This window comes from Emys orbicularis, chromosome 1, assembly GCF_028017835.1.
Source record: "Emys orbicularis isolate rEmyOrb1 chromosome 1, rEmyOrb1.hap1, whole genome shotgun sequence".
In the NCBI taxonomy this organism is placed as follows: domain Eukaryota; kingdom Metazoa; phylum Chordata; order Testudines; family Emydidae; genus Emys; species Emys orbicularis.
The window spans coordinates 287,184,791-287,196,837 of NC_088683.1; the positions used below are offsets into that span (position 1 = coordinate 287,184,791).

The 12,047-nt window shown below is 38.3% G+C and overlaps 1 protein-coding gene across 1 annotated transcript in view; it reads left to right on the top strand.

The window, feature by feature from the left end:
- Positions 1-12,047, top strand: part of MYCBP2 (MYC binding protein 2) — a 419,800-nt gene that overhangs the window by 130,220 nt on the left and 277,533 nt on the right. Inside the window, exons 18-19 of the mRNA XM_065413662.1 lie at positions 8,763-8,870; positions 10,707-10,826. Of these exons, the coding sequence (XP_065269734.1) occupies positions 8,763-8,870; positions 10,707-10,826 (228 nt within the window). The remainder of the gene's footprint in view (positions 1-8,762; positions 8,871-10,706; positions 10,827-12,047) is intronic.

Sequence of the window (12,047 nt, forward strand, 5' to 3'; positions counted from 1 at the left end):
TACTGGTTAGTAAGTTGTACTAGATTTTTTTTTTTTTACTTCTGTATGTAGTTCAAGGTGTTTACTTTGATCTACAGGCCTCTGAATGGTTTCGGTCTTAACTGCCTCTTTCCTTGATTGAGGCCAATTTAACTGCATGAGTCAACAGTTCTGGGGAACTCACTTCTCTTGTAGGTGTGACAGAGCCCATGTTAGACCTTAAGGGCATGGGACACGGCCCACCGTTTGAACATGCTGCTGTCGGAGGGTTGGGAAGTTGGTGTAAATGGGTAGAAATATAGGTGGAGTCTTTTTAGTTTTGTTTTGATTTTCTTCAACTCTTGTAATTTTAAAACGTTTTGTCATAGAGCAATTAGTACATCCATCCCAGGTACCTTGGGAATGGACACATTTTATATATTTTAAAAAAGGGTATGGTGTGTGTGTGTGTGTATATATATCGGTGTGTGTCTGTCTGTCTGTCTGTCTGTCTGTCTCTCTCTCTCTCTCTCTCTAGATATATGAAACGTGTAAATCTATATAATTGTATGTACAAATATGCTTATATATACATTTATAAATTCGTATATGTTTACTGGAGGGTGTTCTCTGTGTTTGTATATTTTGATTGCTTTCAATCAAGCAATCAAGATAATTTAGTTTGGATCATCTGGCATCCTTAGACTTCAGTCCTGTTGAGCTCTGCGTGACTGAAACTCAGGGCTTGTCTATACTTATTTGGCTATCGCTGCATGGCAATCGATGCATCTGCGGTCGATTTAGCGGGTCTAGTGAAGACCCGCTAAATCGACCGCAGATCGCTCTCCCGTCACCTCCTGTACTCCACTGGATCAAGAAGAGATGCTCTCCCGTCAACATCGTGTAGTGTGGACCCTGCAGTAAGTAGATCTAAGCTACATCGACTTGAGTTACGCTATTCATGTAACTCAAATTGCGTAACTTAGATCGACTTTTCCCTGTAGCGTAGACAAGGCCTCAGAGTTCCCACATAGTTTATAAGCTTCGCAGGAGTTCAGTTTCAGCATTAAAGAGCTTTACAGCTTACCAAAACTGAAGCTTGAAGACTCAGGGACTAGCTGCAATATACTGCTAGTTATCTAATTGGGGAGGTCCAGTAAATTGGAATTTTACTGGACTATATGTGTATATATTGGGGTGTGGCTGTATGTCTCCATTTCAGCTATATGATTAAAATATCAGTTTGTCATGATGGTCTGTTGGTTTCTTATGATGATGTGTTAGTGTCTATCAGTCCTGGTAGATTTGTCGTGTTCAAGCTTTCAGCCTGAGGTTCAAATGTGTTGTTTCAAAATAACTCAGGTGGTCACCATCCATAATTTGGGGGTAGATATTTGAGCTATTCAGCTCATGTAGCAGTTTATTAAATAAGTAAATAAATAAAACACTCACAAGTCTCTTGGTGACCACTCTGGCTTGGCAGAAATAGTTTTCTCCTGCTTGTTCATGGTTCAAAGGCTGTCTCAGGAGCAGGGAGGGAGAATTGGATAGAGCGTGTTGAGTTTGGACTGTCCCCAAGTGGCGTATGGGCTTTTGGTGACTGCAGCTGGCTGGAGCAAATTAGTGCAATCTCTAGATTGCATTAACCTACTACTTCAAGGCTAGCGCAGAGAATTAAGGAGCTATGAGTGGTGGTTAATTTCTCAGCTTCACTTCTCCTGGGTTGCCTTGGTTGGCCATGTTGGGGATGAGAGTCATCCTTCTCTAGATACTCTGTAGACTCAGGCAGAGCCAGTCTTAAGTTCTTATCCTGCTCTTCTTGGGGCTGACACATTCTGTCAGGAAAGCAGGCAATGAAGCAGTCAGATATACTGCAGCAGGACACCGTTGAGATTGGGGTGCCTTAGATTAGCTTACTTTTACAGTTGTTCCACTGATATTTTTGGTGTTGTAGTAATATTTATTACTTAAAAGAAGCCTAGGATTTTCAGCCAGTCTATTTTCAGCTCAAAGAGTCTTCTATTATTGCTCAGAAGCGTAAGAGAAGAGGCTTATTTAAACTTACCATTCCTAAAAAGGAATTAAAATATTTAGAAATCAGTGTGTTATAAGATATGGTAAGAGTAAATGCTCCTTGTTTACTTTTTAGTTTAGTTCTTAGCATTCTCAGTTTGATGCAGGAACCCTTAGATTACCCTCACTGTGGTATAAAATTGGTGCTTAGTTTCATTTAGATTTAGACTTTGGTGTGCTTGTTTTCTTCCCATATTAAAGGAAGTCTGTAAGCTTAGTGGTAACTGTCCTAACGTGAGAAAAAAAATCTGGAAATTGGTTGCATCACACTTTTAGCCAAAGCTGCTGGACACTGAGACAGCACAATCTAGCACTGTCTAATTAGTGGGTGGCTAATTAGAGAGACAGGGTGGATGAAGTAATATCTTTCATAGGACTAGCTTCTGCTGGGGTAAGAGAAAAGCTTTCAAGATTATATAGAGTTCTTCTCCAGGTCCAGAAGAAGAGCTCTGTGTAAGCTTGAAAGCTTGTCTCTTACACCATCAGAAGTTGGTACAAGAAAAGACATTACCTCACCTAACTTGTCTCTTTAATATCCTGAGACCAGCACAGTTACAACAACACTCCATATAAGAATGGATGGCTAATGGTTTTCTAATATGCAATCAAGTAATGTACTTAACTACTTACTGCTGAACATTTAAAAACTATTTTTAGTATGGCTAATACTTCACAGCTTTTTAAATGGTAGCAATATGACAATTAAAATGACTTTTTTGAAGAAAAAAATCACATGGTAATTGCAGTTGTATTATAACAGGTTAAATATTTAAATCTATTTAGCATTTATGCAAGATGTCACTTTGTTGACCTTTCCTTGAAATAAAGTTACCAATAGTACTGCTTATTACATGTCACTGAATAACCTTCTTAATTTCCAGCAGAATAAGTTATTCGAAGTGTTACTTTTTCATTAAACATTTGATGAAGTTAACTTTATAGTTCTATAAATTAAATGCATTATCTTGGTGCTTCCAGAATCTACTATTGTACTTTTTTCATAGTATATTATGTGTTTTCAGTATCTAGTATTAGACTTTTTTCATAGTATGTGAAGGATCTTGTATTTACAAACCAAACCAAACCCACCTAACTGTTACGTAATTTACTTTTGATAGATCAAGAAAAAGCTGAGTTCTTTGGCTCTTCACTCTGATGTTTACTTAAAGCTAGGGTGACCAGATGTCCCATTTTTAAAGGGACAGTCCCATTTTTGGGGACTTTTTCTTATATAAGCGCCTATTACCCCCCACCCCCGTCCCGTTTTTTCACAGTTGCTATCTGGTAACCCTACTTAAAGCAAATTTATTTCCTTGACATTTCATTCCCTTTACCTCTCGCATACTAACCAGTATAAAACAAACAAATGTTAATATATAGTGATATCTTATGAAAAACTCTGAAATACTGGAATCCACTCTTTAATATATATCACAGCAGTATAGATACTCTTGTGGTTTTGGAGGAACTTTATTGCATGCTCCTGCGTGTAGATGCTTCAACTTTACAAGAAGTTTATCTTTTGAAATTGCACATGCATGCCATTGTATATTACATATACAAAATTATATTAAAAGAATGTCTTGAAGGCATGATTAAATTAGGAAATGCCAGAATTAAGGTTGCTTGGACAACCTTAATTTGGACCCCTTGTGTGCACTATGGTGTAGTCTTCAGTTATGTGATCACATATTACTTTCTTTCTACAGGACCTCTTCATACAGTGAATAGAATGACCAGTGCTCACTCAGTGAGCAGCTATTTGATATTTTATTTTATCCTCATTGTTCAGTGTGTGGCCACAAGCCTTATTACTCCACACTATTCAAACCATGCTAGGAATACATAATGATTATACAATCATAGATTTGTAGGACTGGAAGGGACCTCGAGAGGTCATCTAATCCAACCCCCTGCACTCATGGCATGACTAAGTATTATCTAGACCATCCCTGAGAGGTGTTTGTCTAACCTGCTCTTAAAAACCTTCAATGATGGAGATTCCACAACCTCCCTGGGTAATTTATTCCAGTGATTAACCACCTTGACAGGAAGCTTTTTCTAATGTCCAACCTAACCCATGCTTCCTGCAATTTAAGCCCATTGCTTCTTGTTCTGACCTCAGAGGTTAACAAGAACAATTTTTCTCCCTTCTCCTTGTAACAACCTTTTATGTACTTGAAAACTATTATCATGTCCCCTCTGTCTTCTCTTCTCCAGACTAAACAAACCAGTTTTTCCAGTCTTCCCTCATAGGTCATGTATTCTAGACCTTTAATCATTTTTGTTGCTCTTCTCTGGATTTTCTCCAATTTCTCCACTTCTTTCCTGAAATGTGGTGCCCAGAACTGGACATAATACTTCAGTTGAGGCCTGATCAGTGCAGAGAAGAGTGGAAGAATTACTTTTTGTCTTGCTTGCAACACTCCTGCTAATACATCCCAGAATGATGGGGTTCCCTCCCCAACAGTGTTACGCTGTTGACTCATATTTAGCCTGTGATCCTCTCCTCCAAAGCACTTGCAACCCCTGTCAAGTTGGTATCATCCATAAACTTTGAGTGTACTCTCTATGCCATTATCTAAATCACTGATGAAGATATTGACCAGAACGGAACCCAGAACTGATCCCTGCAGGACCCCACTCGATATGCCTGTCCAGCTTGACTGTGAACCAGTGATAACTATTTTCTGGGAATGGTTTTTCAACGAGTTCTGCACCCACCTTATAGTAGCTCCATCTAGGTTGCATTTCCCTAGTTTGTTTATGAGAAGGTCATGTGAGACAGTATCAAACGCCTTACTAAAATCAATATATACCACATTTATCACTTTCCCCCTATCCACAAGGCTTGTTACCCTGTAGAAGAAAGGTATTCGGTTGCTTTGACATATTTTCTTGACAAATCCATGCTGACTGTTAATTATCACCTTATTATCTTCTAGATGTTCGCAAATTCATCGCTTAATTATTTGCCCCATTATCTTTCTGGGTATTGAAGTTAAGCTGACTGGTCTGTAATTCCCTGGGTTGTCCTTATTTCCCTTTTTATAGATGAGCACTATATTTGCCCTTTTCCAGTCCTCTGGAATCTCTCACGTCTTCCATGACTTTTCGAAGGTAATCACTAATGGCTCAGATGCCTCCTCAGTCAGCTCCCTGAGTATTCTAGGATGTATTTCACCAGGTGACTTAAAGACGTCTAATTTGTCTAAGTAATTTTTAACTTGTTCTTTCCATATTCTAGCATCTGATCCTACCTCATTTTCACGGGCATTCACTATGTTAGATGTCCAATTGCTACTAACCTTTTGGGGATTTTTTTCTCATCACTACATTATTTGATTGCTACTCAAACATTAATTTATTTAATTTCACAACAATCCTGTGCGGTGAAGGACTATTGTTATCCCCATTTATAGATGAGGAACTAAAGCATAGAGACTAAGGTGAAAGGTATCCACTAATTTTGGCTGCCCAGTTTGAGACAAACTGTATCTGATTTTTTTAGAGTACTTATATAGCACTTAATATGTTCAAAGCACAGCTCCCATTGACGTAATTTTGTAGCTGTGAATTCTTAGCACTTTTGCGAAACAGACCCAAGGGTCTCAAGTTGGGCATCCATAAAACGAGGAACACACAATTAGTGATAACCTGTGAAAAGTGTTTGTTTTAAATAACTTGCCTAATATTATGTAGTAATGCTTTGGAAGAGGCAGGGGTGGAATCCAGATCTCCATATGTGTTATATATGAGCCCTTAATCACAAAATCCTCGTTTCTTTTCCTGCAACATACTGGCTCATCTACTACATAGTTTTGCAAAAGATGAGGCAAGGGCCCTCCAGATAAATGTCCTTCTACACAACTGTGATTCATCTTAGAGCAGGTCCAACTTGTGCAGAGAATAAGGCAGCAGTCCTGTGGAGGAACTGATAACCATGTAATTAAAGACTATACCATAATGCATATGCACAAATTAAAGGATCCAAATTAAAGTTGCCCAGGCAACCTTAATTCTGGCATTTCCTAACTTTTGAGTTTTTGATTTTTCAATCCTAATGTTCTTCTAATAATTTTAGTGTGTGTAATTTCATAGGTTTTTGAAAAAGGAAACTGGAAAAGAAAACCCAGAAATTCCATCATATTGACATGATTCATCAGCAGGGTTGAACCTTAAAATGTCCCATACAGGTCTCTGCCACTTGAGCTAAGGGAGCAACTGATAGCAGTAGTAGGTTGTCATCCTTGCGTGCACCAGGACTAGAGGGGGATGAGAGACACATTTTGTGAGTGAATTTCACACATTTGCTGACAGCGGAGGAATGATAAGACTCTGTAATCTTGGTTCCATTCTAGGCTGTGGGTGGAAGTGTGCTCTAGTGTTCACAGACCTTTCTGCCCATTCCCGTCTGTCCCAGGCCTGTCTCTTTGCTCCCCAACTCCTTGTCCCAATCACATTTTCCTCACCAAACAAGTCCCAGTCTCCATTTCTCAGGTTTCTCTTCACACTCCCAAGCTTACTGCCCAGCTAATCTGTCACTTAGCTCTTGGACTCCATGTCCCAGTTCTTGCCTTCTCCTCCATCCCCTTGTCTTGCAAGTCCCAGTTCTCCCCTCCTGGCTCTCCAGCCAATCCTTCTCTCTCTCCATCCTCCCTCCCCCTCTTCTAGTCTCTTTGCCCTGCTAGACCCAATTTGCCCTCCCTCCTCCCCCCATGTTCCTTTCCCCAGTTCCCTCTTCCCTGGCTCCTACTCCCCCTGGACTGTTAGATTTGTGAAGATAAAACTTGATGTAATGATAGAAGCTGTATGAGAAGAAAGGGAGAAGAGTGAAAAATATTACCAGACGTGAGAGTCAGGACAGGGAGAATTTTAGATGCAAAAGAGATTTGGGGATAAAGAAGTGTTAAGTGTTAGATATGTTGCATTTGAGCATATGGCAAGACATCCAGGATATGGGAAATAGGAAACTGAACAGAAAGGAAGTGGTCCAGTACAGAATAATATCTAAGGCCAGGTCTACACTACCGCGGTAGTTCGACAGCTGGCAATCGAACTTCCGTGTTCGATTTATCACGTCTGGTCTGGACGCGATAAATCGATCCCGGAAGCGCTCGCCGTCGACTGCGGTACTCCAGCTCGGCGAGAGGAGTACCGCGGAGTCGACGGGGAGCCTGCCTGCCGCGTGTGGACCGCGTCTGAACCGCGGTAAGTTCGAACTAAGGTATGTCGACTTCAGCTACGTTATTCACGTAGCTGAAGTTGCGTACCTTAGTTCGAATTTGGGGGTTAGTGTAGACCAGGCCTTAGTCAGGGGGATAGAGATGTTAGTTAAAGCTATGACAATGAGTATACTTGTGATAGAAGAAGAGGCAAACCTCTCTGCTACACCAACATAGTGAGATGAATGGATTATGATGATCATGAAAAACTACCAAAGAGTGACAAAAGGAAGAGGTTGGGAGAAATAGCAGGAGAGTCAAGCCTTCAGGTTTCTGAAATCTGAGGAGAGAACTGATTCAAAAAAGTGCAAATGACCTTGATAAAGATAAGACAGATTGGGGGGGGGGGGGGAATAGTCTGTAAGAGAAGCCTGGAGATTGTCAGGAAGAGTTGATTGGTATTCTTGATGAGGGCTGGTTTAGTTGAATGGAGGAAAGAGAATTCAGATATAAAGAATGGAACTTACGAATATTTGCACACATGAAAGAGCGAATGAAATAGTATTCAGGTCAATGAGATTATGCTCCGTTCAAGAAGCTCAAAGGAAGGAAAGGATATGGGCAGTGGACTGTAAACGCAGATTCTGACTTATCATTGACCTCAAAAGAGAAAACTCATTGACTTCAGTGGGAGAAGGATGAGTCCCTACATTTGAATGTCTCTAGTTACAAAGTATACATGGTGAAAAATAAAACACGTGATATACAAGCAAAAAAGTTTCATACAGAATTATTTTTAAAGTTTTACGTAATGCAGCTACAAGATATTTTAATATATCTTATCACATTTTTGGAGAGAGTATCTAGACAAAAATTGTAGTCCTGGGATCTTTAAAATAAATAATGCAAGTAATACATTCAAGTGTAAGTATGTTCTCCAAATTGTGTCCTTTAAAAGAAACAAAATAATTTGTTAGATTTGAAGCATTCCTTTGTAAATATGTCAATATAATAAAACCACCAAAGTGCATAGTTTTATATAACCACTTCCCCACAAAGAATGTCTCTAGGTAGTTGATAATTTTATGGACATTATTTCTGAATTTCAAATTTAGGAAATGTGACCAACCATATAATTTTCTCCGTTTTAACGTTGATATGGTGATATTTGAATATTTTGTTCCAAATGAATATTTTGCAGTATAATAGAATAGCCGGAAATGTATGGTATATAAAATTTCTTTAGCTGTAAGACAGAATGTTAACTATTTAGGGCCAAATTCTTCTCCAGCTTACAACTCGTGTAGTCCCATGGTCTTTAGTAAGGTTCCATATTTATAAATCAAGGGAAAAATCTGTATCTTATTTGAGAAAATTACTGCATCTTTGACTAATATGTTGGTCGTGTCTTCAAGAATTATCTAACTTATTTTTGACCTTGTAAAGTGCAAGAGCAATGTAGAATTAGAATCATTTTTTCACGCTTTTAATTTGAATTATTTTTTGTTTGAACACAGTTTCCATTTTGTGAGCTTTCCTATGCATGTGCAAAATGTTTCTCCTCAGGCCCCCTTGTATTTCCTGGTCCTATTTTTATGAATCATCGAGAGCAGGCTCTAGCCAGAATCAGACCCCATCCAGCACAGCTAAAGCATAAGCGGGACAAGCACAAAGGTATTTGGTCTTCCTTATTGACTAGGAGGGACATATGCCCATCCTCCGAGTCATTTCTTCCATCCACTGAATCTTTGTTTTCAGAGAAATGCACAAAAATTATTCTGCTCTTTTCTTGTTAGTCTCTGTAACCTGAGGAGAAAGAAAACACATTTTATATGTTTGTTTACTTTAAAAGTATGAATGTTTGATACCCTACATCATTTTTGTTTTTTTCTTTGATAAAGTATGTCATTTTATTTTTCTGTCTTTTCTCATTTGTTTAAATAAAATTAAAGAAATTTACACAATTTTCTAATTTTTTCATTGGGCCAGGTAATTCAAGTCTGGCATATGCATTGTCATTTCATTTTCTTGTCTTAATTTTATGATCTTGCACACTGTGTATCTGTTGCAGTTGCTAAAATATTGTTTATATTACAGATTCATTAATTCAAGGCTTCTGTTTGATTTTCTGTAGGTTTACCATCTATAAGTAAGCCTTTTTTGATACTTTACAAATGTTAATTACTCAGTAAAAAATTACATTTAAGTAACAGAAGACCTATGTCAAAAGTAGCGACACATAGTATGCTTTCAAAGCTTGCTGCAAGTAGTTTGGTTTCCATCAACTTTTGGTAATAAAGCAGTGGTCATTGTAATCATAAAATGGATGGGACAATTTTCTAGCTCACTTTGTGAATTTTCTCTTGCTTTTCAATACTAGTTCCTGTCAAACAAAGTTCTGTGGCTTTTTAAGGTCTTCATGGCAAAACAGTAGCTACAGGTGTTTACTGACCTTTTGTAGTAGTAGCAGCAGCAGGATTCCCTGGTGCCATTGTGGCCAGCAACAGTGGCAAGACTAGCAAATTAAAGGATAGTAATTATACTCTCACTCTTTCCATGGAGCTTTTCTAACCAGCTTTCTTCACTTTACCAGCTGGTCTAATGACAAGGCGCTTGCTGCCTGTTCTTCTGTTTTGCTAGCTTCCTGCATGTATTATGCAAGCTCCTTCCCTCATTTCCATGTGCAAATACAACTTCATTGCCAATCTGTTTTATAGTATCCTAAAATGACACCCTAATTTATAGAAAAGGTATTTTAATTAATTTCCAGAAGTTTACAAAGATACTCTATTTATTTTGTCACTTCTAAGTCTGTACATGGTACCTAATGCAACCTGTCTTTACATGGAAAGCAGTAGTGCTAATTTTTTGTTAAAAACCCACTAAATAGATTCTGAAAAATGTATCTTAAACAAATTTCAATGGGTTTTGTGACAAAGGGTTTACTAGCACTTGTTTGGGATGAACTGCATTTATGGTTTTGTAAAACAGAGGTAACATGGCCAACTCAAACTTATGTAAAAAATCTCTCATATACACCATTGTGTTTGTATAAAAAGGAGCAGATAGGGGAATGGCTAATTTGTTTGTAAATTGACAGAACTATATGTGCGACTATGGTAGTTTTCTTAAAGAAGTGGAGGTGCAATACAATTTTCATGCAACAAGTGTGTGTATTTAACACGTATATATTATATTAGTTCCTGTTTTGCTGAGTTAAATTAACTTGTTCATTCTGCAGAAGTTATTAACTAGGTTAATATTTTTTTTCCCCAGTCCAGAACCGTGTGCATTAGCAGATTGTTTGCAAATAGAATTTCAGTGTATCATATCTCAAAATATGCTTTATTACCAGTATATGCATTTTGACCTCTTTAATCTGCTGTACTGCAGGTTGTTCTTGCTGTTACCTTGTTCAGTGTTTTCTTTTCCCACCCTTGCTCATTGTTCTTTTTTCTTAAAATTGCTTCTTAAAAAGAATAGGAATATAACTATGAATTATGTTTGTAGACGGAAGTGGAGAAAGGGGTGAGAAGGATGCCAGCAAAATCACAACCTATCCTCCAGGGGCTGTCCATTTTGACTGTGAACTCCGGGCAGTACAAGTCAGTTGTGGGTTTCACCATTCAGGTACAAAGCTACAGCTTTTATCTAATGCGTGCACTTGTTGAAAAAATTTATGTGATCATATGCCCTTCCACTCGTATAACTACCATGAACTGCCTTCTCTAAGGAAAGGTGTTGTTAATCCTTACCCAAGTAAGTTTCAAATCATTGATATTTTGGGGGTACAGTAGAACCTCAGAATTATGAATACCTCAGGAACGGAGGTTGTTCGTAACTCTTAAATGTTTGTAACTGAACAAAATGTTATGGTGGTTCTTTCAAAAGTTTACAACTGAACATTGACTTAATACAGATTTGGAACTTTACTATGCAGAAGAAAAATGCTGCTTTCCCTTTATTTTTTTAATAGTTTATATTTAGTACAGTACTGTACTGTATTTTTTTTTTTGTCTGCTGCTGCCTGATTGTGTACTTCGTTCCAAATGAGGTGAATGGTTGACTGGTCAGTTCGTATCTCTGGTATTCATAACTCTGAGGTTCTACTATAATTCCAGGCTTCAGCATTCTATTGGATATCTTGATTAGCCATCTCTGTGGGGGTGCAAAGGAGTGATTAGGTTGGATTAACATCTGCAGCCAACTTCGGTTCTCTTCACCACTGAAGGAGGGTTAAGAAACCATACAGTGATTAAGAAACCCTCCTCTAGTGCTACTCCACTCCACTCTTCCTGCCAGTTGCCACTCTTAATTCTGAACTGTGCAGGGGATGGGTATCCCATGGGACCGCATAAATTATTAACCCCTATGTGGTGGAACTGCATCTGCTATGCTTCCAAGGGCCCTCAATTCCAAAAAGAGTAGGTTCAGAATTTGACCACAAGGCAATATTTATTGTTATAATAATTTTAGTGAGTTTTTTGGTTAATTTGGAGTGCCATTGGAACAAATTATAATCCAGCATTATAATCAGCATTGATTGGAGGCTCCCAAATTATCTCTAGCATGGAAAAAAATTGTGTTAAAGTACAGTTATGATCACAAAAGCGACCGTGCATTCAAGAAAATTGTTTCATGCTGACAATATTATTGGGCAGGTACTGTATTGTGTTTTGTACAGTACTAAAGAACTCGCTGTGAAGAAACTTAAACACACAGAAACAAGACATATTAGGAAATACAGAGGTGAATGGGAAATTAGCGGCTTTGATAAAGTGGATTTTAATGGTGGGACAATATTTTTCCCCAGAAAGATGAGAATCCGTCTGCTCAGGTTCTTAGTAGGCA